The sequence below is a fragment of the Cervus canadensis genome, chromosome 22 (assembly GCF_019320065.1).
Source record: "Cervus canadensis isolate Bull #8, Minnesota chromosome 22, ASM1932006v1, whole genome shotgun sequence".
NCBI classification, from domain to species: Eukaryota; Metazoa; Chordata; class Mammalia; order Artiodactyla; family Cervidae; genus Cervus; species Cervus canadensis.
This window is the reverse complement of record NC_057407.1, coordinates 7,635,576-7,662,635: the sequence shown is the minus strand read 5'-3', so window position 1 is coordinate 7,662,635 and position 27,060 is coordinate 7,635,576. Positions and strand designations below refer to the sequence as shown.

The 27,060-nt window shown below is 51.6% G+C and overlaps 2 protein-coding genes, 1 long non-coding RNA gene and 1 other non-coding gene across 4 annotated transcripts in view; 1 reads left to right on the top strand and 3 right to left on the bottom strand.

The window, feature by feature from the left end:
* Positions 1 to 427: 427 nt before the first annotated feature.
* On the bottom strand, positions 428 to 4,109 carry RTP3 (receptor transporter protein 3). The gene is made up of 2 exons (XM_043442943.1): positions 3,695 to 4,109; positions 428 to 1,992 (listed from the first exon to the last, which is right to left on the bottom strand). Exons 1-2 carry the CDS (start codon positions 3,847 to 3,849, stop codon positions 1,272 to 1,274), a joined length of 876 nt encoding a protein of 291 aa, XP_043298878.1. The 5' UTR covers positions 3,850 to 4,109; the 3' UTR covers positions 428 to 1,271.
* Positions 4,110 to 10,929: 6,820 nt separating this feature from the next.
* Positions 10,930 to 19,757, bottom strand: LOC122425054. The gene is made up of 3 exons (XR_006264669.1): positions 19,603 to 19,757; positions 12,585 to 12,706; positions 10,930 to 11,346 (listed from the first exon to the last, which is right to left on the bottom strand). It is a non-coding gene; the product is annotated as an uncharacterized LOC122425054 (long non-coding RNA).
* On the bottom strand, positions 14,896 to 14,968 carry TRNAG-CCC. Its single transcript has one exon. It is a non-coding gene; the product is annotated as a tRNA-Gly (tRNA).
* Positions 19,758 to 23,301: 3,544 nt separating the features above from the next.
* LTF (lactotransferrin) overlaps positions 23,302 to 27,060 on the top strand; it is a 30,332-nt gene continuing 26,573 nt past the window's right edge. Inside the window, exon 1 of the mRNA XM_043443343.1 lies at positions 23,302 to 23,515. Within this exon, the coding sequence (XP_043299278.1) occupies positions 23,473 to 23,515 (43 nt within the window). The 5' untranslated portion in view covers positions 23,302 to 23,472. The remainder of the gene's footprint in view (positions 23,516 to 27,060) is intronic.

Below are 27,060 nucleotides of genomic sequence, written 5' to 3'. Positions count from 1 at the left end.
GCTACAAAGCTTCAGTTTTGCAAAATGAAGTAGTTGTAGAGATTGCCCCAGAGGGAGCAGCCTGCAGGCTGGGGCTAGACCAGACCAACCCTGTGCTTGCAGAAATCACTGACATTGATGAGGGGGGGCAGACGGATGGAGAAGGGGACAAGGGTAAGGGAAAAGGAGCATTTGCTGTAAATGACTTTTGCTTTCATTTTAGCCACGTAAACAGGAGGATTCCTATTTCTACATTTAAAAGAAAATGTGAGAATGAGTCTTAAAATAGTTCTCATTAATCAGAACAGCAAACTTGTACAAAAACAACTGCATTTCAGAATCTTGCTGAGAATCCATGCACAGGCTTCCACCCTTGGTCCTTCAGAGCAGGGTCTCTCCAACCCTGATGATTTTGACTGTGCAACCCTATCAATGAGAAACTGAACACACACGCCAAATGGCTGTGTATTTATTTATCACATCACTATCACATCCTACTAATAACATACATTACAAAACATGTGACAAGAAATAGTAAAGTACAAAGAATAAGTTAAATGGACCTTGGAAGGAAAACTGCTGACCGTGGTGGAACTTTCTGCCACACCCCTCAACTGTGTGTTAGCACCTCAGTGGAGACCTCTGACCTAGAACCCAGATTTTCAGGCAAATGCTTTGAACAGGAAACACCTCCACAGACTGACAACAGAGGATCTGTGCAAAATTTTCTGGTGAGAGGGGCCTGGGGTTTCATGAAATTTCCAAATGGTTCCATGGGCCATAAATGCCTCAGTCCCAGTTCTGTAGAGAACGAATGAAATTGCAGTGTTTTTGGTTTTGTTTTGTTTTTTCCCGTTGAGGGGAGCTTTACATTAAATTAACCATTTTAAAGCGAACAATGCAGTGGCATTTGGTGCATTCACAGTGTTATGCAGCCATCACCTCTAAAACATTTCTGTCACCCCCCCAAAAAACCATATAGATTATATAGTCATTCACCATTTCCCCTTTCCCCATCCTTTTTTTTAAATATAAATTTATTTTAATTGGAGGCTAATTACTTTACAATATTGTTTTGGTTTTCCCATACATTGACATGAATCCGCCATGGGTGTACATGTGTTCCCCATCTTGAACCCCCCTCCCACCTTTTTCCCCATCCTTTGATTGGCATCCCCAAGTCTACTTCCTGTCTGTAGATTTACCTAATCTGAATATTTTGCATCAGTGGGATTATATAGTAGATGACTGCATGTCTGATTTTTTAAACTCACTGATCAAGCTTTTGAGGCTCAGATAGTGACTTTTACCACAATTACAGTTATGATGATGATTATAATTACAATTAAAATTAGGATAAAACAGCAGCAACGCATGCCTGTGCTCCTGGGATGCTGGGCTGGGTGGGAATAGAAGCTCTGGTCGCAGGAGGAATCATGGTCTCTTTTCTCCTTCTGGAAACTGGTGTTTGTTCTTGGGCTCCAGGCAGTAGGGAGGCTCCCAGCTGGTGTGGGCTCAGGAAACCACGATCTGGGCAGTACCTTCTTTTTCTTTACTGCCTCCCCTCTGGTGCTCCCACTCATGGGAGAAGGCATTTCAGCGGTGATCCCGAGGGTGGGTGAGCTTATTGTGGGAAATGACAGGGCTGTAGGGGACTGCACGGCCGGACCGACGTCATTCTGGACACAAAAGCCCTGCAGACATGCCTCGCAGTTGTCACTGTTATGTGGCCCTTGGAGAGCAACGTCCTTGATCATAGGACTCTTCACAAACTTAATTCCTTCTCTATAGCATTTCTTCAGAATTTGCAACACCAGGTTGTTCAGGATCCTTGAGATATTCTCTTCTGTGAACTGGGGAACCTCAAACGAAGGCTGGGAGCACTTCTGACATCTCTGGGCAAAGACTCTCATCTTCACCTGCCCCATGGATTCACCCTTACTCCAGTGCATGTGGAAAAGGACCTGAACTTGGGCGGAGGCCCAATTTCGAGAGCACAAGGAGCACTGGAACCTAAGGAGACAGAAGACAAGACCTAGTACTTGGCTCAGTGTGCCCAAGTTGGGGGCTGTGTGGGAACGACACACAGAGACGTGATTTGATATGGGTCACGGATTAGCGGGGAAGAAATCCTGAGCCCCACGTTCCTATCTCCATTGTGCCACTGACACGCAGTGTGACCCTCGGGTATGTTTGCCATGAAAACAGCAAATCACAAACCCTTGAAGCTGGAAGGGACTTCAGGCAAATTCCAAGTCCAGTGTGATCATTTTAGAGATGAGGCACACCCTGGACTCGTGTCATGCCTGGAGACCCAGCAGGTGGAAGAGCCAAGACTGGAGCTCCAGTCTCTTGACCCCAAACCAAGGCTTCCTCACATGTAGATATAAGTGGATCAGAGGCTACGTGTGCAAGAGTCCCAAGAACCCTGAACTGAAATCCACAAATAGATACAAGTGGATGTGGATAAGTGCTGCAGTCTGAATGTTTGTGTACCCCCCAAATTCCCATGTTGGGATCCTAACACCCAAGGTGATGGTGTTAGAAAGTGGAGCCTTTGGGAGGTGATTAAGATGTAAGGGCGGAGCCCTGGGGAATGAGATTAGTGCTCCTACAGAAGCAAGCCCGCAGAGCACCTTAGCTCCTTCTGCCACGTAAGGACACAACAAGAAGCCTGTGGCCCAGAAGAGCAGCTGGCACCTTGATCTTGGACTTTCAGCCTCCGGACTGTGAGCAGTGAGCTGAGACTCTGCTCCGATGCTCCTGGCCTGGGAAAACATGCACCACCAGGAGAGAAGATCTCTGCTTCCTCAGCCTGGACCCTCTCACGGAGAAGGGATTGAGCACGGTCCCAGGCCCCCACCCCTAATCCTTGAGGTTCCACTCTCCCAGCTGGAAAAGAGAGGGCTAGACTTTGAATGACCTCAGAGGGTCCCATTTTAAAAAAGACTCCATCAGACTTCTGCAGTGGTGCAGTGGATAGGTATCTGCCTGCCAGTGCAGGGGTCATGGGTTCAGTCCCTGGTTGGGGAAGATCCCACATGCCTCAGAGCATCTAAAGCCTGTGTGCCACAACTGCTGAGTCCATATGCTGCAACTGCTGAAGCCCGCATGCCTATAGCCTGTGCTCTGCAACAAGAGAGCCCACTACGGTGAGAAGCCTGTACAAAAGCAGTGAAGACCCAGCACAGGCAAAAATAAATGAATAGGGAAAATTCAGTTTTAAAAAATTAAACTCCATCAGCTCGGAGTAGAGAGGGGCAAGGTTTGCTGTGTGTTGCTCAACTCCCCACTGCCCTCCGCCCCTTCTCTGAGGGGGTCTTGGCACACAGGGTCTCTCCCCTGCAGACTCTGTGTTGGATCCCAGGTGTCCCCAAAGCAGGGAGCATGTGTCCTGAGCCTTGCTCATCCAGCTCTCGTGCAGTTGAGCGCAATAGCCTCTGTTCCTCCCCTTCTCTTTTCCTCCCTTCTTCTCACCCTCACCGCTCACAGCTTGTTTTTTCTCTCTCTGAGCATTAGCTCAGTCTTGCTTTCATTTTGTGGTTCAGTGTAATAAGGAACAAATTTTTAATGAAGCTAAAGCGTCTTGGATGATGGGCACCTTCCTGTAATCTCCCAATTTACAAGCATGAGCAGAAGAAAAGTTACGAGAGTATGAAGTAAGAAGAAATGAGCAAGAATTTTCTGGAATATTACCATCGCACTCCCTACTCACCAGGCGAAGGTCCACTGCTGGTATTGTGCCCACCCTGGCTTCAGGATGTTAGGAAGAAGGCTTTTGTCCAGTGTGAGTTGCCATGTGTGCCTCGGCTTCACCTCCTGAATTAATTCCTGGAACACTCGCTTCCACACCTTCATGTCCAGATCCATCTCTGCTGTCGGAGTGAGCTGGGTGTGGCAGTGTCTCCCCGGCTCTGACGGATCTGGAGTGCGACGTGAGGTTTCCTACTTTAGAAGAGCTCAGATCCACTCTATCCTTATGTCCCTGGACCGGGCTCCGGAACCAAATCTTTGCCTCAGGGACAAAGGTCAGTTGATTCTGGCTCAGTTTCAAGTACAGGACGTGGATCCATGGGGGATTTTAAAAGATGCGGAATGTGTGGCTTCATCCAGCGAAACATTACCAAAGGAGTTGCCCCGGACTCCTTCGGGAAGGGCGAGGCTCAACCTGACTCTGCTGTTTGCGCACCTTTAAGTGGGAACACACCTTTCTATCTCCAAAGCCCTGTTAGTGGTGGAGACAGACTCAGTTGCCCTTCCTCATTCTAACATTTGAAAGTCCTTATCAACTGAGCTGCTGTCCTCAAAATCCGGGAGGAGAGACACAAAGCAAGACACAGCCCTCCAGGGCCCTCGTTCGAACGCCTGCACCTCTGCATCCTTGCTCTTCTCCTCTACTTCCTTGCTCGTGCCAAGCCTCTGGGGGACAGCGTTTCACAGACACTAAGAATCCAAGCCTACTCTTCCACCCACTGGAGACAAAAGCTCCTGCAGTTCCTGTGCCCTGGAGATGAGGCTACAAGGTCCCCACGTGGGTGGGAGGGTATGGCCACACCCTGAGGTCCTTCATCCCCTACTTCCTTCAGGAGAGGCTTGGGGCCCTCTGAGACCCGAGGTACCAGACTACAGGGCTCCCCACCTGCTCTGGTTTGAATATGGAGACCCTCAAAGTGGGCAAAAATACTGGAGTGGGTTGCCATTCCCTTCTCTAGGGGATCTTGCCAACCCAGGGATAGAACCCAGGTCTCCTGCCTTGCAGGCGGATTCCTTACCATCTGAGCCACCAGGGAAGCCCCTTTGTCCTCTCTTGGAGCATCCTTATTTGTGTTTTGAGTTTTATTTTTCCATAATTCTGTTAACATTGCAAAAAAAAAAAAAAAGTGAAAAAGCAAACAACCATGATTTTTTATTTATTTGGCTACACCAGGTCTTGGGGCACACATAATCTTTTAACTGTGGCATGTGGGATCCAATTCCCTGACCAGAGATCGAACACAGGCCTCCTGCATTGGGAGCACAGAGTCTTAGCCTTTGGACCACCAGGGAAGTCCCCTATTATATTTTTAATAAATGTTATCATTAAAACGTCTAACACAGCCCTCTGTGTTAAAGAAATTAAACAGGAGTCCGTTAGGATGAGGTGGTCGTGCTGCCTTGGTAGCCTTAGAAAGCAAAGTGAAACCTCAGCCAGAAGTAACACACTGGAATCCGAGAAAATGAAACTGAAGAATGACCAGCCGCAAGCAGCCAAGTAGACTTTGTCATATTAGGCCACCGCCCAAGCTATAGCCAATCAGATAATTTCCTTGTTTATCTTCTGCGTCTTCTCTATAAAAGCCCCCAGCCCCTGTCCGCGGAGCACACCCAGCCATCTTCAGCTTAGAGCTGCCTGATTCCAGCTAATATATGCTCAAAATCTTGAAAATGTTGATGTGCCTCCGTTTATCTTTTAACATGTCTCTTCCCCAGTAGTATGCATGTGAGATTCATCCATGTCTTGCCATGTCGGCATAATTTTTTGATTCTCAATCTTACATATTCCATTGGATGAAAATTGCAGTGTATTTGGCCACACCAATATTTGCTTAATTACAAATAGTGGGAATGTGTGTATTCTTAAGATGTGTTTTCTCATGCCTTTCTGTTGGTGTATGGTCAGGGTGTTCTCTTGCTCTCTGTACATCTTCTCTCCGACCAGTACCTACTTCACCTATACCCTGCTTACGTGACTGAACTTCCTACACTGTTGTCTCCACTCCAACTGCTGATTGTTCTTATCAAAGGGGTGGTGAGGGGTGTGCCTCTCCATTGGTTTTCCTGGTAATTAATGAGCCCACCTGACGATCAATCTTCCCCCTGGGAGCAAAGACTGTCACCGCGTTCTGCCCACCTTCCACCACACATGCTGGGGTGTTGCTCCCAGATCTTGCTTCAGACAGGTAAGCTCCCCCATCCATTAAACTGCTGGTGTCTCTGTTCCTGACTCCAGGCTTTCTTTGGTATTGAGGTGGGGCAAGCACAGGCCTTGTAGGCCTGTGGGGTGCAGCCCACCAGTTGGGTAGATATACCAGTTTTTTATTTTTTTTTGGAAAGTTTATGAGTGTTTCAATTGCTCTAATCCTCACCAGCACTTGGGTTTGTCCAGCCACCAGCCCAGGGGCACAGCCACCAGACTGAACCTGCATTTCTCATCTCACTGGCCTTGGTCCCAAGCGGCCGTGATGGGGCAGCTTTATTAAATCAGGACACGTTTCCCTGGAGCCAAGGCTAACTGTCTCTCCCCTAGGGAGTCCTCCTAGGGTAGCAGAAGAGTTAATAAATAATCAATAATATAAGAGTAGCTCTAACGTATAAGGAAACTACATAGTATTATAGGGCTGAGGGAGAATGCCGAAGAGAGAACAAACTTGCAAGGGGTCTGGGTCTCCCTGGAGAAGGTGTGGTCAGTCCAGGGGCAGCAGAGATGGCCACCAAGGAGCCCCGGGGCCAGGAGGCCTTCTGAGTGCCTGAACCGTGTGGAGCCTTGCCCTGCGGCTGCAGCTCAGCGTGTGACCCTGGGCTTGGAGAGGAAGTCTGGGCCCCAGTTCAGAGCCGGCCACACAGGCTGCTCGGGGCTCCCGGGTCTCTGTGGACAGGCCTCTGGAAAAGGTCATCACCAGACCCAGGCTACAAATGGGCAGCCCAGACCGCCTGCGCTCAGGCCCACCCTGCCCTCCCCCCGCCAGCGCTGGAAATGGCAGGACGCCTTTCTCCTGCTGTGTTCTTCCAGCTCCCCCTACTGAGAAAGCTTACCGTCGCGCTCCCTCTAAAGGAGTTCCAGCTCAGAGCAGGCGCTGACCGCTGACGGTGCATTCTGAACTGGGAGGCAGTAAGCGGATGACTGACACTAACTGTATACAAATGCATGACAGGACCCCATTGAAGCAGCTGACTGGGAAAGGGGCTGATCTGAATCACTGTAGCAAACAGTGTTTTGCCTGGAAATCATAAGGCTAAAGATGAAAGGAGTTGGAACGAGTGTACTCTAATTGTAACTGGTAAGCGTGTTTTCTGGAGGGCTGCAATTCCAAAATTGCCTCACAGGTGAGCTGGGATAGAGCAAAGACGTAGATGGATGATAGAAGGTTGTTTGTACCGAAGGAGAGGGAAGTTACACACCAGGAAGGAAGGCTGGAGTGAATCCTGAGGACGGCTTAGACCGTCTGCAGCTCAGTACGCACTCAGCCGGGTAGATACAGAGACAGTGTGAGTACATCTGTGCACGGGATTTACACGTGTTACCTTTACCTTCGGTCCCTCACTCTGTTGGGATGGGCCAGCAGCAATAAGAACACCCGGTGTTAAGACTTTGGTTTCTGATTCTCATTGTCCAGTAAAAGGAAGGAAGACTCCTTGGTAAAATAGCTAATTGTAGGCTTCGGGCAGGAAACATACAAGGTCAGCCTGTAGCATCTTGTGGTGCCAGAAAATAAGGAAGTTCTCAAAAAACAAAAGGATGGGGGCATGCCAAAAGGATGTGGGAACCAACTTGAGACAGATCCCAGCTGGCCAAAGCTGGGGCTAACATTTCTCTAATGGGCCAGACACTGTGCCAAGTTTTTTTTTTTTTTTTTAATTATCGAATCCTCTCTACAGCCCTGGGAGGTTATTTCTCCCATTTTAGAGATGAGAAAACTTGAGGTCCAGAGAGGTGAACAGAAAATGCCTCTCCTGTAGCCCAGGTGTTGGAAGCTGAAGGCTGCCATTTGTCTTGTGGCTAGTTGGTGTGGCCCCCAGGTGCCAGGTGACTGGCTCCTCTGAGACCATCCCTTCCCAACCGTGACATCATTTCTCCCTTGGGCCGTCCTCCCCGCAGCCTGAAAAGGCTCTGCTGTGGGTGAGGAAGCAGGAAACCAGGCCGCTTCCTTGTTCCTGCCTGGCCTGAGGGTGGGGGTGGGGCGTCCGTCTGTGTGGCTTCCAGCGGGTGGGCTTTCCCTGCAGCGGGTGTGGCTTCCAGCGGCTGGCCCCAGGTGGAGCGCAGCTGCTCCCGAAGCAGCATCCGCTCTTCACATAACCCAGCCATCTGTGCTCCTTCCTCCCCCTCGCTTCTAGAGGACAGGCTGGCCTTCTCCCCTTGTCCTTCCTCTTAAAGGACCCCGAGGAAGCTTCAGCAGGGCAGTTTCTCTTTTAAGAACTTTATGTGGAGGGCAGCAGCTCTGGTGTGTATCTCACTGACGTCCTCCCAGCTTCAACTCAGTCCACTGCCCCAGCCCCTCACCCCCATCCCCACCTCCCTGGAGCCCAGGATGCCTTGGTTCCCAACTAGCCGATGTTAGCCACAGCTGACGCGCTGCAAGTGGCCAGCGTCACAGCAGTGAACCCTGACCCAAAACTTTGAGAAAGACGATGTAGGAAGAACCACTTTACAAGTGTGACCGCCAACATGCGTGGGAGCCAAGGTGCCAGTCAGCACGAGTGGGTTCTGTGAAGAGCCTGGACAAGGAGGGTGTGGCTTGCTGGCTTCCTAGGGGACAGGGGCCTCCTGTAGTCCTCTCCTCTGAGGGTGCCCCCTCCTCACCTTAGGAGCCCCGTGAGTCCTCAGAGCCGTACCCCACCCCCACCGGGCTCAGCCCTGACCTCAGCTCCCCTTAGTGACCGACATTAAGCCCAGGGTGGCCCCTCGCTGCCAGCAGCAGGAAGGACAGGAAGGAGCTGCGGGGACATGCTGCCTGGCACGGCTCCCTGCTTCCCACCAGGTCTCCGTCTTTGCCCCGCACCCCATTCCTGCTCACGCTTGCTTGGAGAGCTCTGCTTCCCTCCCCAGTCGACAGTGTCTTGCAGCCTTTGTGGCTGGTCTGGGTGAGCCCAGAGCACGGCCGGAATCCAGGGGAACAAATCCTGGAGCCCAGCCAGCAAACCTTGTCTTCACCCTCCAGGCTGCCTGCCTCTGACTCAGCCAGCCTGTACCCCTGAACTCTCTGCTCCCAGCTTCCCGGATCCCTGTTCCAGCTCAGCACAGGACTGAGGTCGGCCCGATCAAGAATTTAACCTACAGAAAGAAAGAAGGAAGGCTGGCTTCCGTGGGGCTGGCAGGAGCTCGGGAGAGCAGGGGTCTGGCCGGGGAGGAAGCGTGGCCTTGGGCCAGGCCCAAGGGTCATGGAGACTCTTTCCAGTCGGGAGCTCTTCAGCAGCCCCCGAGGGCCTGAAACAGTTGGCCTCTCTGCCCCAGGGTGGCAGATTCTTGCCCCGCTGGACTCTGAGGTGGGCAGGGTGGGGGCGGGAGGTGAGACAGACTGTGAAGCTCGAGGTATCCGCCCTTGCTGGGAACATTTGGCTCGATGTTTCAGTTGCTTCCTTATTCCTCCTGTGGACCCCTTTGATGTCCCTGCTTCAGATGATGTTCACAGCTCATTGTGATCAACGGCAGTGTGCTGGGGCCTCCAGAGTGGAGGCTCAGCGCCAGTGTGGGAGGAAGGTGGACACTGCCAGGACATTCAGGCCCTTCTTGGCACTGCGTGCCCCGCAGGGACACAGAGTCTCCTAGGGGAGCGGGGGGTGGGGTGGGGTGGGGTGAGGAGAGCCCACAGCCCCTGGGATCTGAGGCAGCCTAGAGGGGCTTTGGCGTCACCTTGCTGCCAGGCCTCGGTGTCCTCGCCTGTGAGATGGGCAGAATGATGGGGGGACCCACCTCGCAAGAATGGCTGAGGATCCGAGTTGTGCACACACAGCGTCTGGAACAGCGCCCGGCACTGCGCTCAGGGATGCTTGTTTCTTTTTCTCTCCCTCTCCCGCATCCTCCTCTCCCTTCACTTCTTTTCCAGAACCTGTGCCCAGCTCAATACCATCCCACTGCGACTCCAGTAACCACAACTTTTGTCCATTTACAAATATCCTTCCCCTTCCACTCCCCTGGGCTTTCCTGGTGGCTCAGATGGTAAAGAATCTGCCTGCAACACAGAAGACACAGGAGACGTGGGTTTGATCCCTGGGTCAGGAAGATCCCCTGGAGGAGAAAATGACTATCCACTCCAGTATTCTTGCCTGGAGAATCCCATGGACAGAGGAACCTGGTGAGCTACAGTCTATGGGGGTCACAAAGAGTCAGACACAACTGCGACTAACACTTTGACTTCACTTTCCTCTCCCCTATGGGCTTCCCAGGGGGCTCTAGTGGTAAAGAACCCACCTGCCAATGCAGGAGACTTTAAGAGATGCAGGTTCAATCCCTGAGTCATGAAGATCCCCTGGAATAAGAAATGACAAGAATACTCCAGTATTCTTGCCTGGAGAATCCCACGGACAGAGGAGCCTGGCAGGCTACAGTCCATGGGGTCGCAAAGAGTTGGACACAACTCAAATGACTGAGCATCTCCGCCTTCTCTCTTCAGCCACTGTCAAATGTTGCCATTTGAGGGAGGGAGTTGTTTTTCTTTTTTAACCATTTTATTTTGTCTTGGAGTATAGCCAATTAATAAACAATGTTGTGATTGTTTCAAATTCAGTGAAGGCCATCCACATTGATAATATGAAATCAGTCACCTTGGGAACTGGCAAATGCTACAAATCAGGGCTTAATACACAGTTGTTTTTTAGTGATTGTCTGGAGAAGGAAATGGCAACCCACTCCACTGTTCTTGCCTGGAGAATCCCAGGAACAGGGGAGCCTGGTGGGCTGCCATCTCTGGGGTCGCACAGAGTCAGACACAACTGAAGCGACTTCGCAGCAGCAGCAGCAGAGTTAGACTTAAGAAAGTGGTAGAGAAAAGCTCCATAAGGCAGATTAAACTAATGCATGTGTCATCTCTATTGTTATAACATTGTAAATAGCACAAAAAATTGAGAAAATATTTTTCCAGCACTGGATAATGCTTATATATCTGATTCAGGAGAGATGTTGCTCACATCACTGACAAATAATTGAAGTTCTGTCATGCATCTAGTCGTTTCTCTTTCATCTTGCTCTTTAACATAGAAGAAATATCAAACAATAGTCATGATGGAACTACGCTCCCAGAGCCAGTTAGTAAGTACTTTGTAGCCCAGCCCTGGTCATGGGGTGGGCTGTGCTTCAACTCATACTGCCCACTGGGTCTCCAAGCGGGGGTTGTATCTGTTTATATGTTTGTTGGTGGGGTTTTAAACAAAATTCAGTTGTACTTTGTAGTCATATCTCAGGACCAGCAGTTTCCTAGAAACGAAGTCCATGACTGAGCAGACTCGCTGACCCAGACTGGTTGAGAATTACCCGCAGCAGATTCCACAAGTAAAGGTACTTCCGTAGGGCCGCTTGCTGATGTGGGGTCCGGGAGGGGTGGTGGGCCGCAGGAAGGAAGTGCTGACGCGGGTGCAGCTGCTCGGCTTCCTGGAGGGGGCTCCGCTCAGCTGGCCCTGAGAGTTTTTAATTAAAAAAATTTTTTTTAGTTATAATTCCCCCATTTAATATTTGTTTATTTTTAATTGGAGGATAATGGCTTTCCAAGATTGTGTTGGTTTCTGCCATACATCAACATGAATCAGTCATAGGTATACATCTCTCTCTTGAACCTCCCTCCCACCCCATCCCACCCCTCTGGGTTGGCCCCAAGAATCTGAGTTGGGAAGGGAAGCCGCAGGCATCAAGGCAGGGGCAGCCCGTGAGCACTGCGGTGCAGAGTCCAGCTGGAGCATCTTCCCACAGACGGTGGCAGAGGGCAGGGGGGCGGCTCCCCTGGCCATGGGGTCCCCACTGTCTGGGGCTCCTGTGTGCATCGGCCGCCTGGCCCACCTGGGAAGAGGCCCCAGCTAGGCTGTCCCGGGGGCAGAAGCCCCGGGTGAGGAAGCCGTGCTCTTCTCCTCAAGGCTTCTTGAGTTTAATTCATTGGTTTAATTCTCACATCTTATGGATCACTGCCCAGATATGATCTCAATAAATCCTTCAGTGCCCTGAAGTCTGTGGGCAACACAGAGCAGCCTGTAAAATGATGAATAAACATTGTTCAGAAACGCACAGAAACCCTTCGGGGGCTTGTGAATGTGCCCATTGTTCTCCCTGCAGCCAGGGTGGACATTTCCTTCTGTCTCGCTCTGGGAGAGGCTGTGATGTGGTCAGCAGTCATCACAAAGCAGGGCTAGTCCTGACTCTCCCAGAGGCCGGCTCTGTGCTAGGGGTGGACCAGGCGGAGAAACACTTCAACCCCCCTGAGTCCCTCTGCAAGGAAGGCACCCACATGCATGGAACGGCGCGGATGAGCCAAAGGCTTGAATGGGAGACAGTCTGCACTCCACTGTTGCAGGCAAGGGTAGCACAGGGGCAGAAGCGTCAGGGGGAGCTCAAGGGGGCCATTAGGGAAGTTGTCCCAGACTCCCGACATGTAAGAATGAGCCATTGGCATGATACAGAGTGTTTCATGAGCCCCTGGAGCTGGACACTGTTTTGGGTAATTAGGCATCAGCATTATCCAGGAGAAAATGGATCCATGGTTCAAATAATAGTTTTAAATAAAGCTCCAGACCTCTGTGCCTTTGGCCCTTGTAGGATCAGCATACTCTGGGCAGCTGTGAGGGAGCTTCCCCTCTCACAATCCACCTGGAGGTCCAAGGGTCTGTCAATACAACGGTGCCCAGGATGGAACTTCTGGTCCACCTACCCCCAGTCTGTTCCATTCATGGTCTTCCCCATTTCAGTTAATGCCAGTTCATCCTTTAGCTTCTCAGGCCAGGCGCCTTGGTGTTGTCATCTTCCACTCCTGACCTTCACACTCCATATCCCCTGGAGATGTAAGCAAATCCCATCACATCCACCTGTAAGTCATGCCTAGAGTTCACCTTGTCTTGCCGCTTCCCTGCTGCTGCACCCCAGATGAAGCTGTCTCATTTCTCTCTCGCTGTTATTGATGGTAACTGTCTGCTCACTTACTTGTCTGTTGTCTTTGGAGGCTGGGACCAGGTCTGGCTGACCCTTGTAACCCCAGCCCTTGACAAGTGCCCGGACCACAGTAAATGCTCCTTCAACTGAAGGAGACTCCTCTCTTCCCTTAGTGCAAGGAGTCAGGAAGCCAGATTCTACCTGGCCCTACAAGGATGGGTCCAGGGCTCTGAGGTTAGAGACCCCATTGGTAAAATAGCATCAAAGGAAACATTCAGCTCTGAGAATGTGATTTTTTTTGGGGGGGTGGGGGGGTCAGGTTATTTCATAGGAGCAACCTCAAGCCAGAATATTTCCAAATATCCTGGAAATTGCTCACTTCCCCGACTCTTTCTTCCATTTCCAAATAGCCATCAAGTTCTGCTTTGTGTAACAGGTCCCCAGGCTTTGCTACCAGTTCTTCATTCTACGAGTCATCTGCCACCTTTAAGCCCTCATCTTGGCCTCTGGCATCCGTGCGGCATCACGCTGCTGCTTTCTCAACAAGGTGCCCCTTCTCGGATGACCAGGGAAGGACGGTTCAGAACTAGCTGGCCCTGGACTCACTCTCAGTCCCTGGTATTCTCCATGGTCCCTGCAAAGCACATCACCTGTCCTTAGTCATCGACGTAGTGACCCTCTGCTCCTGGGGAAGTGGCCAAGTGGCCACATGGACTCTGGGAAAGCTTCCCTTGTAGCCCAGAGAACTCTGGAGGCATCAGAGAGAAGATGTGGAGCAGAGGTAGGGCCTGAGAGTCAGGAAACAGATGGCTAGGAGACAGATTAGAAATGCCAAGATGAGCTACAGAAGCTGCTAGGAGGGGCCTGAGAAGTAATAAGTGAATTCAATGAGGTTGTCAGATATTAGGATAATGTTCAAAAATAGATTGTATTTGTAATATTAGCAATAAAAAAAGGATGATCTCACTAACATAAATGTTGACTGAAAGGAATCAGAAACGAAAGCATACATACTGTATGATTTACATAAAGTTCAAACAGGCAAAAGTAAACTATAGTGTTAAAAATTAGGATAGTAGTTTTAACTCTGGGGATAAGAGAGAGGGTGTTGGTTTGAGTGGGGTATAAGGGGGCTTCTGAATGTTGGCAGTGTTTTCTTTTTAGACCTGAGTGGTGGTTACATACATGTTCTTTTTGGGATAATTTATTGAGCTCTACATTTATGTTTTTACACTTTTCTGTATGAGATAGATTTTTTTTTTTTAAGTTAAAAAAAAGACTACTCAGCCAGCTTGAGTAAGTGATCCACAGTTTAAGTTAGTTGACTGTAGCCAGATCAAAAAAGCCATGTGATTCAAAGGTAGCCCTTTGCAGGACAGTACGAGAGGGGAAGGGAGAGACATGGGGGAAGTGAGAGCCAGAGAAAGTGATCTCGTTTCATAGTGGGGGGCGGTCCCCAAGGAATAATGGGTTCTCATTCTGTGTGTGTTTCACCCTATATCTGAACATACACACCTGTGTTACTCAAAAACTTGGCTTGGCCGCTTGCTTTAAAACTAACTGGGTTCTTATTCAAAGCGGTGGCTTCATGTTTGTTGTTTGGGAGGAACTCAAGCTCCCCATTTGACCCGTTGATTACCTAGAAGTATGACACTTGGTTTCCAAGTGTTTGAAGGTGTTCCTATCTCTTTGTTCTTGATTTCTAGTTTGATTTAGTTGTGATCAAACACATTTTGTACAGTTTAAATTCTTTTAAATGGGTTGAGGTTTGGTTTGTGTTCCAGGATGCAGTCTGTCTTGGTAAATGCTCTGTGGGTACTTGAGGAGAACGTGTATTCTCTGTTGGGCAGTGTTCCACAAATGTTGATTAGAGCTTGGTTGATGGTGCTGTTGGGTTGGTCCTTACACATTGCTGATTTGCTGTCTCCTTGTTCTATCAGTTGTTGAAAGAGGAGTTTGATGCTTCTGACTATAGTTAAAAATTTATCTGTTTCTCTTTTCATTTCTTTTTTTAAAAAAATATTTATTTATTTGCCTGTGCTGGGTTTTTGTTGCAACATTCAGGCTCTTTAGTTGAAGCATGTGGCATCTAGTTCCCCGACCAGGGATCGAACCTGGGCCCCCTGCGTTGGGAATGCAGAGTCTTAGCCACTGGACCACCAGGGAAGTCCCTCTCTTTTCATTTCTAGAGCTCTGTTTTTTGGTGCATACACGTTTAAGATTGTTGTCATGTCTTGATGTGTAGACTCATCATTATGTAATATTTCTTGCTGCCTGTAATAATGTTCTTTACTCTGATTTGACGTTATCTGATATTAATATAGCCACACTTTCTTTTTTTTTTAATTACTGTTTACATGGTAAATATTTTTTCCATGCGTTTACTTTCAACCTGGCTATGTTGTTATATAGTTTAGTGAGTTTCTTGTAAGCAGTCAATGCAAGATTATTTGTTCAAAGCACTCCTCCAATTTCAGTCTTTTAATTGGGATGTGTGTGTGTTAGTTGCTCAGTCATGTCCAACTCTTTGCAACCCCGTGGACTGTAGCCCGCCAGGCTCCTCTGTCCATGGGATTTCCCAGGCAAGAATACTGGAGTGGGTTGCCATTTCCTTCTCCAGGATCTTCCTAACCCAGGGATCGAACCCTGGTCTCCTGCACTGCAGGCAGATTCTTTACCGTCTGAGCCACTAGGGAAGCCTCTTAAGTGGGATAGTTAAACTATTTATATTTGATGTAATTATTGATATATTAGAGTTAAGCCTGTCATTTTATTTTTTCTTTTTGTTTGTTTTCCCTGTTTTGACATTTTCACTGTTTTCTTTCACCTAATATCTCGTAGGTTGTCTAAACATTTTCTTAGAATTCCATCCTGATTTATCTGTAGTGTTTTTGAGTGTATCTCTTTGTATAGTTTACCTAGTGGTTGCTCTAGGTATTATCGCATATACACAGTTTATCATTATATACTGGTCTGATAGGTTGAGTATGGACCCCAAAGATGTACACCTCCTAATTCTTGGAACCTGTAAATATGTTACCTCATGTGACAAAAGGGACTTTGCAGATATGATTAAATTATAGATCTTGAGATGTTTTTTACCCTAGTGGGCCCAATGTCATCACAAGGGTTTTTATAAGACAGAGGCAGGAGAGTCAGAGTGAGAGACTGGGCTATGATGATGGAAACAGAAGAGGGAGTGAGGTGGGGCCAAGGCGCAGAGTGCCGTCAGCCTCTGGAAGCTGGGAAAAGCCAGGAAGTGGGCTCCCTGGGGCCTCCAGGAGGCGCACAGCCAGGCGTTCTGTAGCCTCTGAGTCTGACTTCAGCCTCTGCTGTTACAGCTATGAGATGATTCATTTGTGCTGTTTAAGCCACCGTTTCTATCGTCTCCAGGGTTTAAGCTGTATTAGCGGGGGCTGGGGGGAGGGAATAGGGAGAGATGTGTCTACTCCATCATGGTCCAGCTCTGGAAGCTGAGTATGCGGCTTTGGGGTTCCGGTGAGACTTCAGGCAGAGTTGTCTGGGTCACGGCTGAGATAAGACCTCAGCCGTGGGTGGGTAGGCAGTAAGGTTCTGGGAGGTTTCAGCACATCCCAAGGGGGAAGAAGGATGAGATTCTTCAGGGACAGAGTGCAGGGACCGGAAATGGGGTCCAGTGGAGATGCCTTGGGACCGCTATCAGCTCTGTGCTTCTGAAAGATTGATTCCTTCCGGGACAGACTGCAGTGGGGAGTCGAGAGTCAGGGGAGAGGTCAGGAGCCCAGGACCATCTTGTGACCATGGGATAGGAAGGAATGTGTGGGCACAAGGGCAGAATGAAGAAAGCCTGGGTGCAGTTAAGCCCTAGATAGCACATTATGGGTGAAAGAGAAGGAGAATCAAAAGACACACAAGTATTTTAACCCCGTGAGACTTAGAACTTGAGCCCAGCCCTGCCGGACTGGAGTGAAGAGAAGACCATGGGGAAGGGAAGTGTATAGAGAAGGGGCAGGAAAGACAAGCAGAGAAGCCCTTTGATCACTGAGTGTCCTTTACAAATGGGGCCACCATGGGCAACACCGCTATTGGTTCAGAGCCCTTGCTCTCCTGGCCCCCAGCCCCCTCCCCTCAGATTCCTCCAAATCCCCCACAAACAACAGAGCTCCAGGGGACCCGCTCTCTTTTCCAGAGAGCCAACCAGGTGGCTGAACTTTAAGAGTCTTTTCTCAAATGCATTTTTTTGGAAATTAATTCTCACTGAATGAAGATTGTGCTCAGGGTCAAGATCAGTCTCGGTGGGTGACAAAGAGGAGGAGGCAGCATCTTACTACCCCCCACCCGCCCCGCCCATCCGCTCATGCTGAGTGTGAACTCACAGGAGGTTAAGGATGAGTGACAGGATGCCCAGAGGGAACCCTGGGCTGGTGCCTGCGGAGCGACCTTGGGAGAGTGTCATTTCCAGAGTAAGACAGCTTGTAGGATAAAGGCCACAGCTCTCCGGCAAGCAGCTCCTGAAGGGCCCCGGGTTTGTGCTAGTTCTACTTCTGGTTTCGGCCACAGACCCTTTCCCCCAGCGCTCAGCATCAGGGAGGTGGGGTGGGGGTGCCAGAGATGAGTTAGTAATTGCGATCATTGGGGTAGAAGGAAGCTCAGCCAGGGTCGCAGCAGGACCCAGGCAGCAGGGCATCCAGGACAGATGCAGACGCATGTTTCAGGAGGGAAGGAGCAAGAGACAGAGCTAGACATAGGAAAGAAGCCAAGGAGAGAGAGACAAAGTGAGAGGGGGAGGAGAGGAGGCAGGGGTTATAGACAGAGACACGGGGAAGGGGCCAGGGAGCAGGGCAGGGTAGGACTGAACGCTCCAGAAAATGGGGCACCTGGGGGCACCCTAGGTGGGCTGTGCCCGTGTCTATCAAGGCTTCCTGTGACACTGTGTGTGCACCTCTCAGCACACACAGCCCTCCCACAGGGCCCAGTGGCCCCAGAGGCCATTTCTGCTTACCCCGTTACCCTCTGCTTAGCCAAGCCCCACACGGCCGGGGCTCCTGAGTGCCTGTAAATATGGACAATAGCTCGCCTGTACTGAGTCTGTGTAAACATCTCAAACACCAGGTCTGAACTCTGCCCACTTCAGGAGCTGATATTATCTGTGTCCCTTTTTTTTAAACACCTGGGGAAACTGAGGCTTAGACAGATTGAGAGATGGCCAGGTCCAGGTGGCGGTTTAGGCTGGAGCAGGTGGGAACCCCATGTCCAAGCCCACCTCTTGAGTTTCTAACCTCATCTCCCCCGTGCCCTCCAGCATGCCACGCTGCCCAGGGAAGAAATGAATGGAGGGATGAGGAAGGGAAGCCCGCGTGGAGCAGTGGTCTGGGCGCTGGGCACTCCCAGCCTGGAGGAGCTGGGGATGGAGGACCACAGTGTTTCCTCACTCCTCTGAGCGTGCGTCTCCAGCTCCTTCTCAGTGAAGGTCATCCTAACCTCTCTCCGGGGGGTGCAGGCAGCAGACACGGAGGCCTCTGGCCAGCTGAGCTGAGATGCTCAAGGCCAGAGAGCAGGCCCCCTCCCTGCCCAAATGTGGCCCTGGGGAGGGGCAGCAGAAGGGCCCCCAGGGCTCAGGTGCTTCCTGCTTGTGGGTTTCCCTGGGCAAGGGGCTCATTCCTTCTGGGAACAAATTTGCATGGCTGGCCCGGGGCCAGCCCCCACCATCCTCCAGGCTGCCCTTGATTGGCACCTTCCTGGAAGACTCTCCCTGGGCCTGGCATGCTGCACACTCTCACCTCAGTGGATGCCACAGTCAGGTGCTCATGGAATCCGATTGCTGCCAGGGATGTGGGGTGCCAAAATTGAAACCTTGCGGCTGGGTAAACCTGGAGTCTTTCCACTGCCTGTTTGACTGCTGGGGAGACTGTAGTTCAGCAGGTCTACAGGGTGCCCGCCGCAGGAGGGCTTGGCCCTGAGAGGAGAGGATCCACGCAGCTGAGGGTCCTGATTATGAGGAGGGGCAGGGAGGAGGAGGAAGAGGTCAATGCTCGGAAATAGAAAGTCTTTTGTCTCTGTGGGTTATTTGTAAATTGGGCAACAATTGGCAACACGACCCATTAGTTAACAGAGGCCAGGTTTTCCTGCCCACTGCCCTTCTGAGCTCCCTCTCCCTCCTGATGACCTCCCAGCCCCCACAGGCACGTCTGAAGGCTCCTAGGGACCTTGGGCTCTGTGCAAGGGCCCAGCGCGAAGGCCTCAATCTGAAATCTCCGTCTGCGCACTGGCCAGAAAGCAGGGAGCTCTCCTTCCATCTCTTGCTCAATCTTGCTTACTTTCTGCTCTCTCTTCAAGGTGGTCAGCATAGGAACGATCAAACCATTAAGAGGTCATAGGGCAGGGGGCAGGGATCAGTGACAGATTTCTAGCTGGATGGTGGACGAGCTAGCTGCTTTGCCCGAGTCCCCACATCTGGAAGGAAGACCAATGAGGCAATCACGGTGCTTCCGTGAAGCTCAGCTGACGTGTGAAGGGGCTGACAGTGACTGGTCCACAGTTCAGTTCAGTCACTCAGTCATGTCCGACTCTTTGCGACCCCATGGACTGCAGCACGCCAGGCTTCCCTGTCCGTCACCAACTCCTGGAGCTTATCCAAACTCATGGTCCATAAGAGGGTCCAATACCACCACTGAGATTGAGGGCAGAGGCCATCACTGGGCCCTAGTCTCGCATCCAGAGCTCTCAGAAAGATCTGGCTGGGTGGTAGATACGGCCCGTGCCTAGCTGAGGGCCTAATGGGCAACTTGGGGTTAGGAGTTTGGTCTCCATCTTTTACTTACTGCGTGATCACAGGTGACCCTCAGTTTCCCTCCTTTTAGAGCAGGAACGGTGACTTTCTTAACTCAGAGAGTTTCTGTTAGAGTCACAGGAGACAAGGTGACTGACAGCGCTGTTTGGAGGAGAAAGTACCATCTAACTGCTAAGGACTATTACCTTCTCCCTGCTAGGATGACACCCCCCCCACCCACACACACACCCTTTACAACCATGGGCCCTGCGTTCCTCCAAATAATGACAAGCACAGGCAGAGGTGTGCTGTCAACTGGCTCTCTTGGAGGGAAAAATGACCTGACATTTAGAATTTGCATATTTCCACAGTATAAATATTCCTACCTTGACTGATTCCAAGCTACCAGTGGTTTGAAACCGGCCACGACAGCCCTCAATATTTAACAAGTGGCTCTGTACAAAGCCAGTGACCTCACTAGCAGGGGCAGGAAGCAAGGCCTGTGTCTCCTGTCAGTCAGGCTGGAGCCCCCATTGAGTGGATGTGTTGGGAATTCCTGTTTTCCCATATCCCCTGTGAAGCCGGTTCCGCCCAGATCCCTCAATTCTTTCTAGTACTCCTCTTGGGGGTTGAAGCTGGAGGACTCTGGAGAGGGCAGGGCCTGGGGTTTACTGCCAATCTGTGGGGAGGGCTTGGCTTGGACCGCAGAGGGTCGCTGTGTGAATTTCAGGGGTGGAGAGAGGGTGGATCCTGGGGGAAGAGCTTCCCTCACAGGCCACGTCTCTTGTGTCTCCTGCATTGACAGGTGGATTCTATACCTCTCGCACCCCCTGGAAAGCCCTGTTAAACACCAGCTTCTGCCGTCACACAGAGGTTTGTGCCACGGTCACCTTTTTTATATTCCTTATACTCATGCTGTGCCCCTGTCTCAGCATCTGGAAACCTGCATCCTACTTCCCTGCAAACTCTTTGAGATCTGGCCCAGCTCCTGGCACATCAGAGATGCCCCATAGATGGATGTTGAATTAATGGGTAAACTGATGGCTCTGGGCACAAGGGCTCTGGGGTGACTGCCATAGCCAGCCCTGGTCCTCACTGTCTTTCACATTTGACCCATTACAAGCAGGATCCTTTGCCGCCCTCCTGTTCCTCCTCCTCACTCATTCACTCATCCATTCAACCAATGTTAATCATGAAGTGCCTGGCACACACATAGGGCTTGTTTACCGGAGGATTTGAGGATGACTCCAAGACTCTTCGTTTGGAGGGACGTGGTAGGAGGTATGAGAGGAAATGTGGGGCTTGAGGGAGCAGAGGAGATCTATTTTTGATGCATTGACAGTAGTGCCTGTAGGACATGCAGCAAAGGACAGATAGACACCTGATGTGGAGCTCAGGATGGAGGACATGACTTTGTGAATCCTTCTTCAATAAGTGTTCCAGGTCGGAAAGCCTAGGGCAACTTTTGGTTGTCCCTGAGGTCACTGAATCCATGTTCTCAAGCCTTTACCTGGCTATTTCTTCTACCTGAAATTCTCTTTGTAGATAGGTACCTTCAGGCAACTAGGTCAAATGCTCTTCTTCAAAGCTTTATGGGCCCCTGATGATGCAAACTGGTCAATTGGCTCTCCTTCGGCTCGCTCGCTCACTCTATTTATGCTGCCTTGCCTCTTCCCAGTGGCCTGTGCCCCCCCCCCCCCCCCCCAGTGTGCCATGAGCTCCTGAGGGCCAGGACGGGACCCCCTCTTCTTGTGTCCCTCTTGGCACCCACCAGTTCTGGCTTGGATGAGTGAATGAATGAATGTTGATAACAGATCAGTGGAACATTGTCTTCTGGGCAGACCCACCCCCTTTGTCAGCTTCCGCTGCAGATGGCCTTGGAAGCTGTTCTGTTGGCCTAAGGCTGGGCCATCCCTTGAAGACACGGCATGAAAACAGTCTGCTTACCCCCATCCTGCCTCCAGGGCAGTCCCTCAACTCAGCCTCTCAGTTGTGGCCCCAGGTTCTCTGCGTTCCTGCCAACGCTGTAACAGACATGAGAGAATCTGCAGGCGTCTGACCTCCCAACCCATCCTTTTTCTAATTTGCACTTGGAGATATAGACCTGGATTGTGACATGTCTTCATTCTTTTATAATCATCAAATGGCGAAGCCAAATTGCTAATTTAGGTACAAAGATGCTTCAGCACTCCTGAGAATTAGTCAATTTTGTGTTACTTCATTATTTTTGTAATGGCTTATTGCAATTATTGATGAAAGCAACTTTTAATGTAGCAACACTATGTTTCCAAACCGTGATAGACCCTGGATCTGTCACCCCAAAACCCAACTGGTGATTCTCCCATTGAACCTTGGATCCCACTCCTGTGCCCAGCAAGCAGGATCCCTAGTCAGACCCCACTCATGTGCCTTGGCAGGATCCACGCCCAGGATAGAGGGGCCCCACAGCCTCCTTGAGGGCCTGCGAGACTTGGGCTGGCTCTGCTTCGCCATGGCTGAGTGCCGCCCGCTGCATACCCACCCCCAACAGGGCCGCCTCCCGAGGTATTGCCCCTCTGCTCCAGGAAACCCTTTTTGTACTCAGTAGGCTAAGAAAAGAATCAAGAACAGCTTTTCAGGACAGATAGATTTCAGAATAGCATACTGTCCAGACTAACCCACAGAGGGAACTTCTCTCACTGTTAGTACCTGACTTCTTCACTTAGTATCTCCTGGAGCTAAGTGCTCATCAGTATTTGCATGGTGGCCCTTTCTCCCTGGGCCCCCCAGTGTGTTCCAGAGCATCATGTTCTATGTGACCCCCCTGCTTTTTTTTTTTTTTTTAACTTTTTGGCCACACCTCACAGCATACGGGATCTTAGTTCCCCCCAGTGGGCTTGAACCTGCACATGCTGCACTGGGAGCGCCAGGGAAGTCCTGCCCCCACCCCGTGAGGGACATTTAGTTTGCTTGTAATCAGTGAGTGATAAGCCGGGCTGCGCTGGAGACCCCTGCGTGGGAGCCGTTGTGCTTCAAGGGAGTGTATTTCAAGGATGCAGAGCATCCTTCTAGCAGATGCAGAGCAGAATTCTAGCTTTAGAATTGAAAACCAGCTTCCTGAAACAGGGCCAACCTGTGTACTGAGGACGAAATAGGACATTTATCAAAATGAGGTTCCTATCTCCCACTTCATATTGCCACAAAACAAAACAAGTGGTAGGATATCCTTTTCATTGGCAAATGAGGGGACTGGGAGACAGCCTTTGGGCACTGAGGCCTCCGGTTCTGTTTTCTGGGAGCTGTACTGCGGTCTCAGGAGGGCCCCAGGGGCAGCCTGGGTCAGACTCTGGGCAGCATATTGCCTCTGCCAGCTGGACCAGGCTGCCGCAGACCCCGGGCCAGGCAGTGGACCTTCTTTCAAAACTCCAGGCTGGCTGCTCCGTGCAGATGCAAGGGTCTCCGTCTGCCTTAACTGGTTCCCAAGCATTTTAGATACCATCTGGACAGGCAAGATGACCCACAAAGATTCACCTTAGGACCCCTGCTCTGGGTCCCACTCTCTAGGAGGCACTGCGACCCTCTCTGGGGGGGGCGGGGAACAGAACTAAGGGACTGCCACTACCTAGGGGCTGCGGGCAAGTGGGCAAGAAAGATCAGCCCCCAACTAGGCAGCACTGGGGGACTTGAGAGGTGGATGTGGGTTGGGTAATCGTCTCTGCGTGTGCCCAAGCCCCGCCCGTGCACCTTTCCCGCTCCCTCGGTCCCCGCCCCCCGTTCTTCCCCTCTAGGAGCTAGCAGGAGCGGGGAGGAGGGAGGCCTGGGGCGCTTTATAGGACCACAGGGCGGGGCAAACCTCCTGAGGTCACCGAGCCCTGGATAAAGGGACGCAGAGCGAGCGCAGGTGGCAGAGCCTTCGTTCCGGAGCCGCCCCAGGACCCCAGACATGAAGCTCTTCGTCCCCGCCCTGCTGGCCCTTGGAGCCGTTGGTGAGTGCAGGTATCCGAGGGGCGGGGGGCATGCCCCTCCAGATAGATGTCCCGGCCCGCACGCCCCGCTGTGGGAGCATCCCAGTCCCGTCGCCCCTCAGTGTGGGCGTCTGGGTCCCCGCTCCGCGCCGTGTGGGTGTCCTTGTCCCCCAGAGCAGGCAGGTTGGCACGGGCACCTGCCGCAGGGGAGGCGCCCGGGAGCGGAGCGGATCCCGCCCACTCGCCTGGGGAGGAGCCCGGAGCTGGGCTCCGAGAAGCCGGCGGGGTCGGTGCCGAGAGCTGCCGAGCTCCCCTAAGGGTCTTTCCCGGTTCCTGTCCCTTCTGTCCTACCCGTAGCACTGTGGCAGGGGTATACAGAGGGAGGCGGGGATGTTAACGAGATTCGGAGAGGGCGAGTGGCTTGCCCAAGACACTCGGGAGACTGCAGATGGGGTCCCAGCTCCTGCAAGAACTGTGTAACTTGGACAAGAGACAGTCTTTCGGAACCTCAGCTTCGCTGAAAAAAGGCTCAACCCTTTTCCCACAGGGCTGTGAGGAGGGCGTAGGGCCGCCTGCGCTGGTAGACGGAGGCGCACACAAGCCCTTCCCACTGCAAAGGGGCAGGAGTGGGGGGCACGGACCCTGCTGTTGGGGCCCTTCTGTCGAGGGTGTGAGAGAAGTGACTGGTGCCTGGTTTCTAAAGTGCCTGGACTGGAAGGGGACTAAGCAGAAGGGACTAAACCGCTGTTCCTTCTGACCCCGCCCCCCAGCCCCCAAGTATCTGAAATGATTCCTGGATCCTGGAGAAGCTCACCGTGCAGGACGTTAGTGATGTAAATGTGAGGGCCAGGCTTCCTGCAGTGGAGGGGGAGGGTCCAGGGCGGTGGCCTTGAGGGCTGGAGAGTGTCCGCGGTGAGGGGGGTAGGGGGTGGGGTGCAGGACTCCAGTGAAAGTCCAGGTGGCACCCCCTGCAGCCTCCTCTGTCCTAGGGCATCTACTCTGGGCTGGGAGCTTCCTGGATGAAAAGAGGTGTTTGGAGGGTAACCGTGAGCTTTTGCTCTCTAACCTGTCCCTGCCTTTTCTGGTCCTCTTCTCCAGTTTCCTTCCCATGTTGTTGTTCATGTCTGATTCTCTTCAACCCCGTGGACTGCAGCACGCCAGGCTTCCCTGTCCTTTGGTATCTCCCGGAGCTGGCCCAAACTCATGTCCGTTGACTCGGTGATGCCATCCAACCATCTCGTCCTCCCCAGGGGTGTGGGTTATTTCTCTCTTCTCTAAGGCAGGACTGGACCTGGCCAGGACCACCAGCTCACGACTACCTTTCCTTTTGCTCCCTGACCGGTGGCCTGCTGGGCCCATAGCACAGGGTCGAGGCCACCTGGGAGAGGCCGGAGGGGCAGGAAGCCTTGCTTTCCTAGAAGTGGTCATGGGCTGTGGCCTGGGATCTGGCTCAGAGTTGCATCACTGGGTTCCATTTTCACTTGAATCTTTGGTTGTCTTGACCCCCACTGAGGTCTGCAGTTTAAATCCTATTGTCCATGGGATGGTGGCCAACGTCCCAAAGTATCACTGAATCCCTTGTCCTACCCAGTGGAAGGAGCAGCCACTGGCCTAGGGGGTTCCTGCCCTGCTCCCCATGGGTGTCGTGGCTGGAAGAGGCTGGGTGGGGTGAGAAGAGGAACGCCACCCCAGCCTCTGCCTCTGAGAGTGGGGCACTGTGTGTCCACACAGAAGGAATCTGAGGACGTGTCCTTTCAGGAGGGTGCCATCCAGGCTCAAGTGGGCAGCATGTGAGTGACTGAGACAGATCAGGGGCGGGGCTGGGGATACAGGAAGGGCCAAACCTGGATCTGCCTGGGGGACCGTTTTGTCTTGAGAGAAACACACAGCTTCAGAGCTGGCTTCTGGGAGCTGTGGAGGCGAGGAACAGAGCGCTTGTCCCCTGGTTCCCTATTCCTGCCCCTGCTCATGCCTTCCCTCCAGCTTGACATATGGTCTTCGTTTTGCTCTCTCCCTTCACTCCCAGCTTCCATCTTATGACCCCCCCCCGCCCCACTCCTGATTTCTGTCGTGTTCTCCATTCTCGATGCTTTTCTGCCTGGTTTCCAGGTTTCAGCCCACTTGTCCCTGCCCTCCTGTGAGTCGCCACTCTACGACTTCTGAACGAGACCTTCTAGGACCAGCACTGGAGGCTTTCCATGACCTGCCCCCACAACCTTTACCATCTCCATGGCAACCCATCTTTAACCAGTCAGTCTACATAGGCAGCGGGCTTGGTGGCTGACTGCCTAGGTTCAAATCCTGGATCTAGACTTATTAGTTGTGAAACCTTCGGCAAGCCATAAGTTAAAGCCACAAATTTCTCACCTAGGAAACATGGATATCAGCAAAGCTCTCAACAAGAAGGGATTGGGTGGATCGAGGGGGAACAGAACACATGGAGGGCTGAGTAAAGACCTGACATAGACTGGCCTGCAACAGTCTATGCACATGGCCTGTTGTTCCCGCTTCTTGGATTGCCTCCCTGCCTCAATTATTGGCTGAGGTCGTGGGGACATCACATCCGGCTTGGCACGTGTTCTCTTCTAGAGCATTCATCATACTTGGTTGCATCTTTGGGGACTTTTTGCCTCTCCCGATGAGATGGCTGCTGCCATCTGCTTGCACGTTCCTCTGCTTGCCACCCAGTGCTGTGTATACAGAGGGCATCCAGGAAACCCTGCTGGGTCCCAGTGGCTAAATCATATGGTGCTGATTCTCACTTCAGGACAGATCCAGGAAGACTTCCCAGGGTAGATTACACCCCTAGAAATTTCCCTGGGATGGTGGCTGGTGGGGGAGGGGGGGAGGGTGTGGCAGCCAAACCCTCGCCAGCTGTCTCCATACCCCGGAGGGTCTGAGTGTGCAGGGGGTGTTCATGAATAGGACGTGGCAGAGAGCTGAATGCAGCCCCCTCCCCACCAAATCACATCCAAAAAGGGAGTGGCTTTTGCAACCAAGAGGCTTTCTCTCTTTTTTGTAGCAGTTTTACTGATGTATATTTTACATATCATGAAATTCACTGAATCAAAGTATACAATTCAGCAATTTTTAGTAACTTTACCAAGTGGTGCAACCATTGTGGTAAATAAATTTTAGAACACTTCCATCCCTCCTCGAGAGTCCTCTCTTCAGTGCAGTGGTGAATGGTGTAACTCAGGCACACTGACCTATTTGGTACAACACTACTGCAGCTCAACTTCTGACAAGGGGTGGGGTGTATTTTCCTTCATTCCCTTGGCATCCTCTGGGGAGATGTCTGAGGCCTCAACACCCTAGAGGGACCCGGATTCTAAGCTGGACGTTGCCACTGCTGAGCAGACTGTCACTCAGCCATCCTCAAGAGTCAGCTTCCGCACCAGAAAGACAGACGCAATACTTCCTCCCCTGCCTACCTCCTAGGTTCCAGGGGAACAAAGCAGGTGGAAGAACCCTCTAAGCTGATGCAAGGGAGCATTGCTGGTTTTTTGTCAGGGGTAGGAAGTATGTCCGTCAGAGGAGGGAAACGATTCCAGAGGCTCTGATCA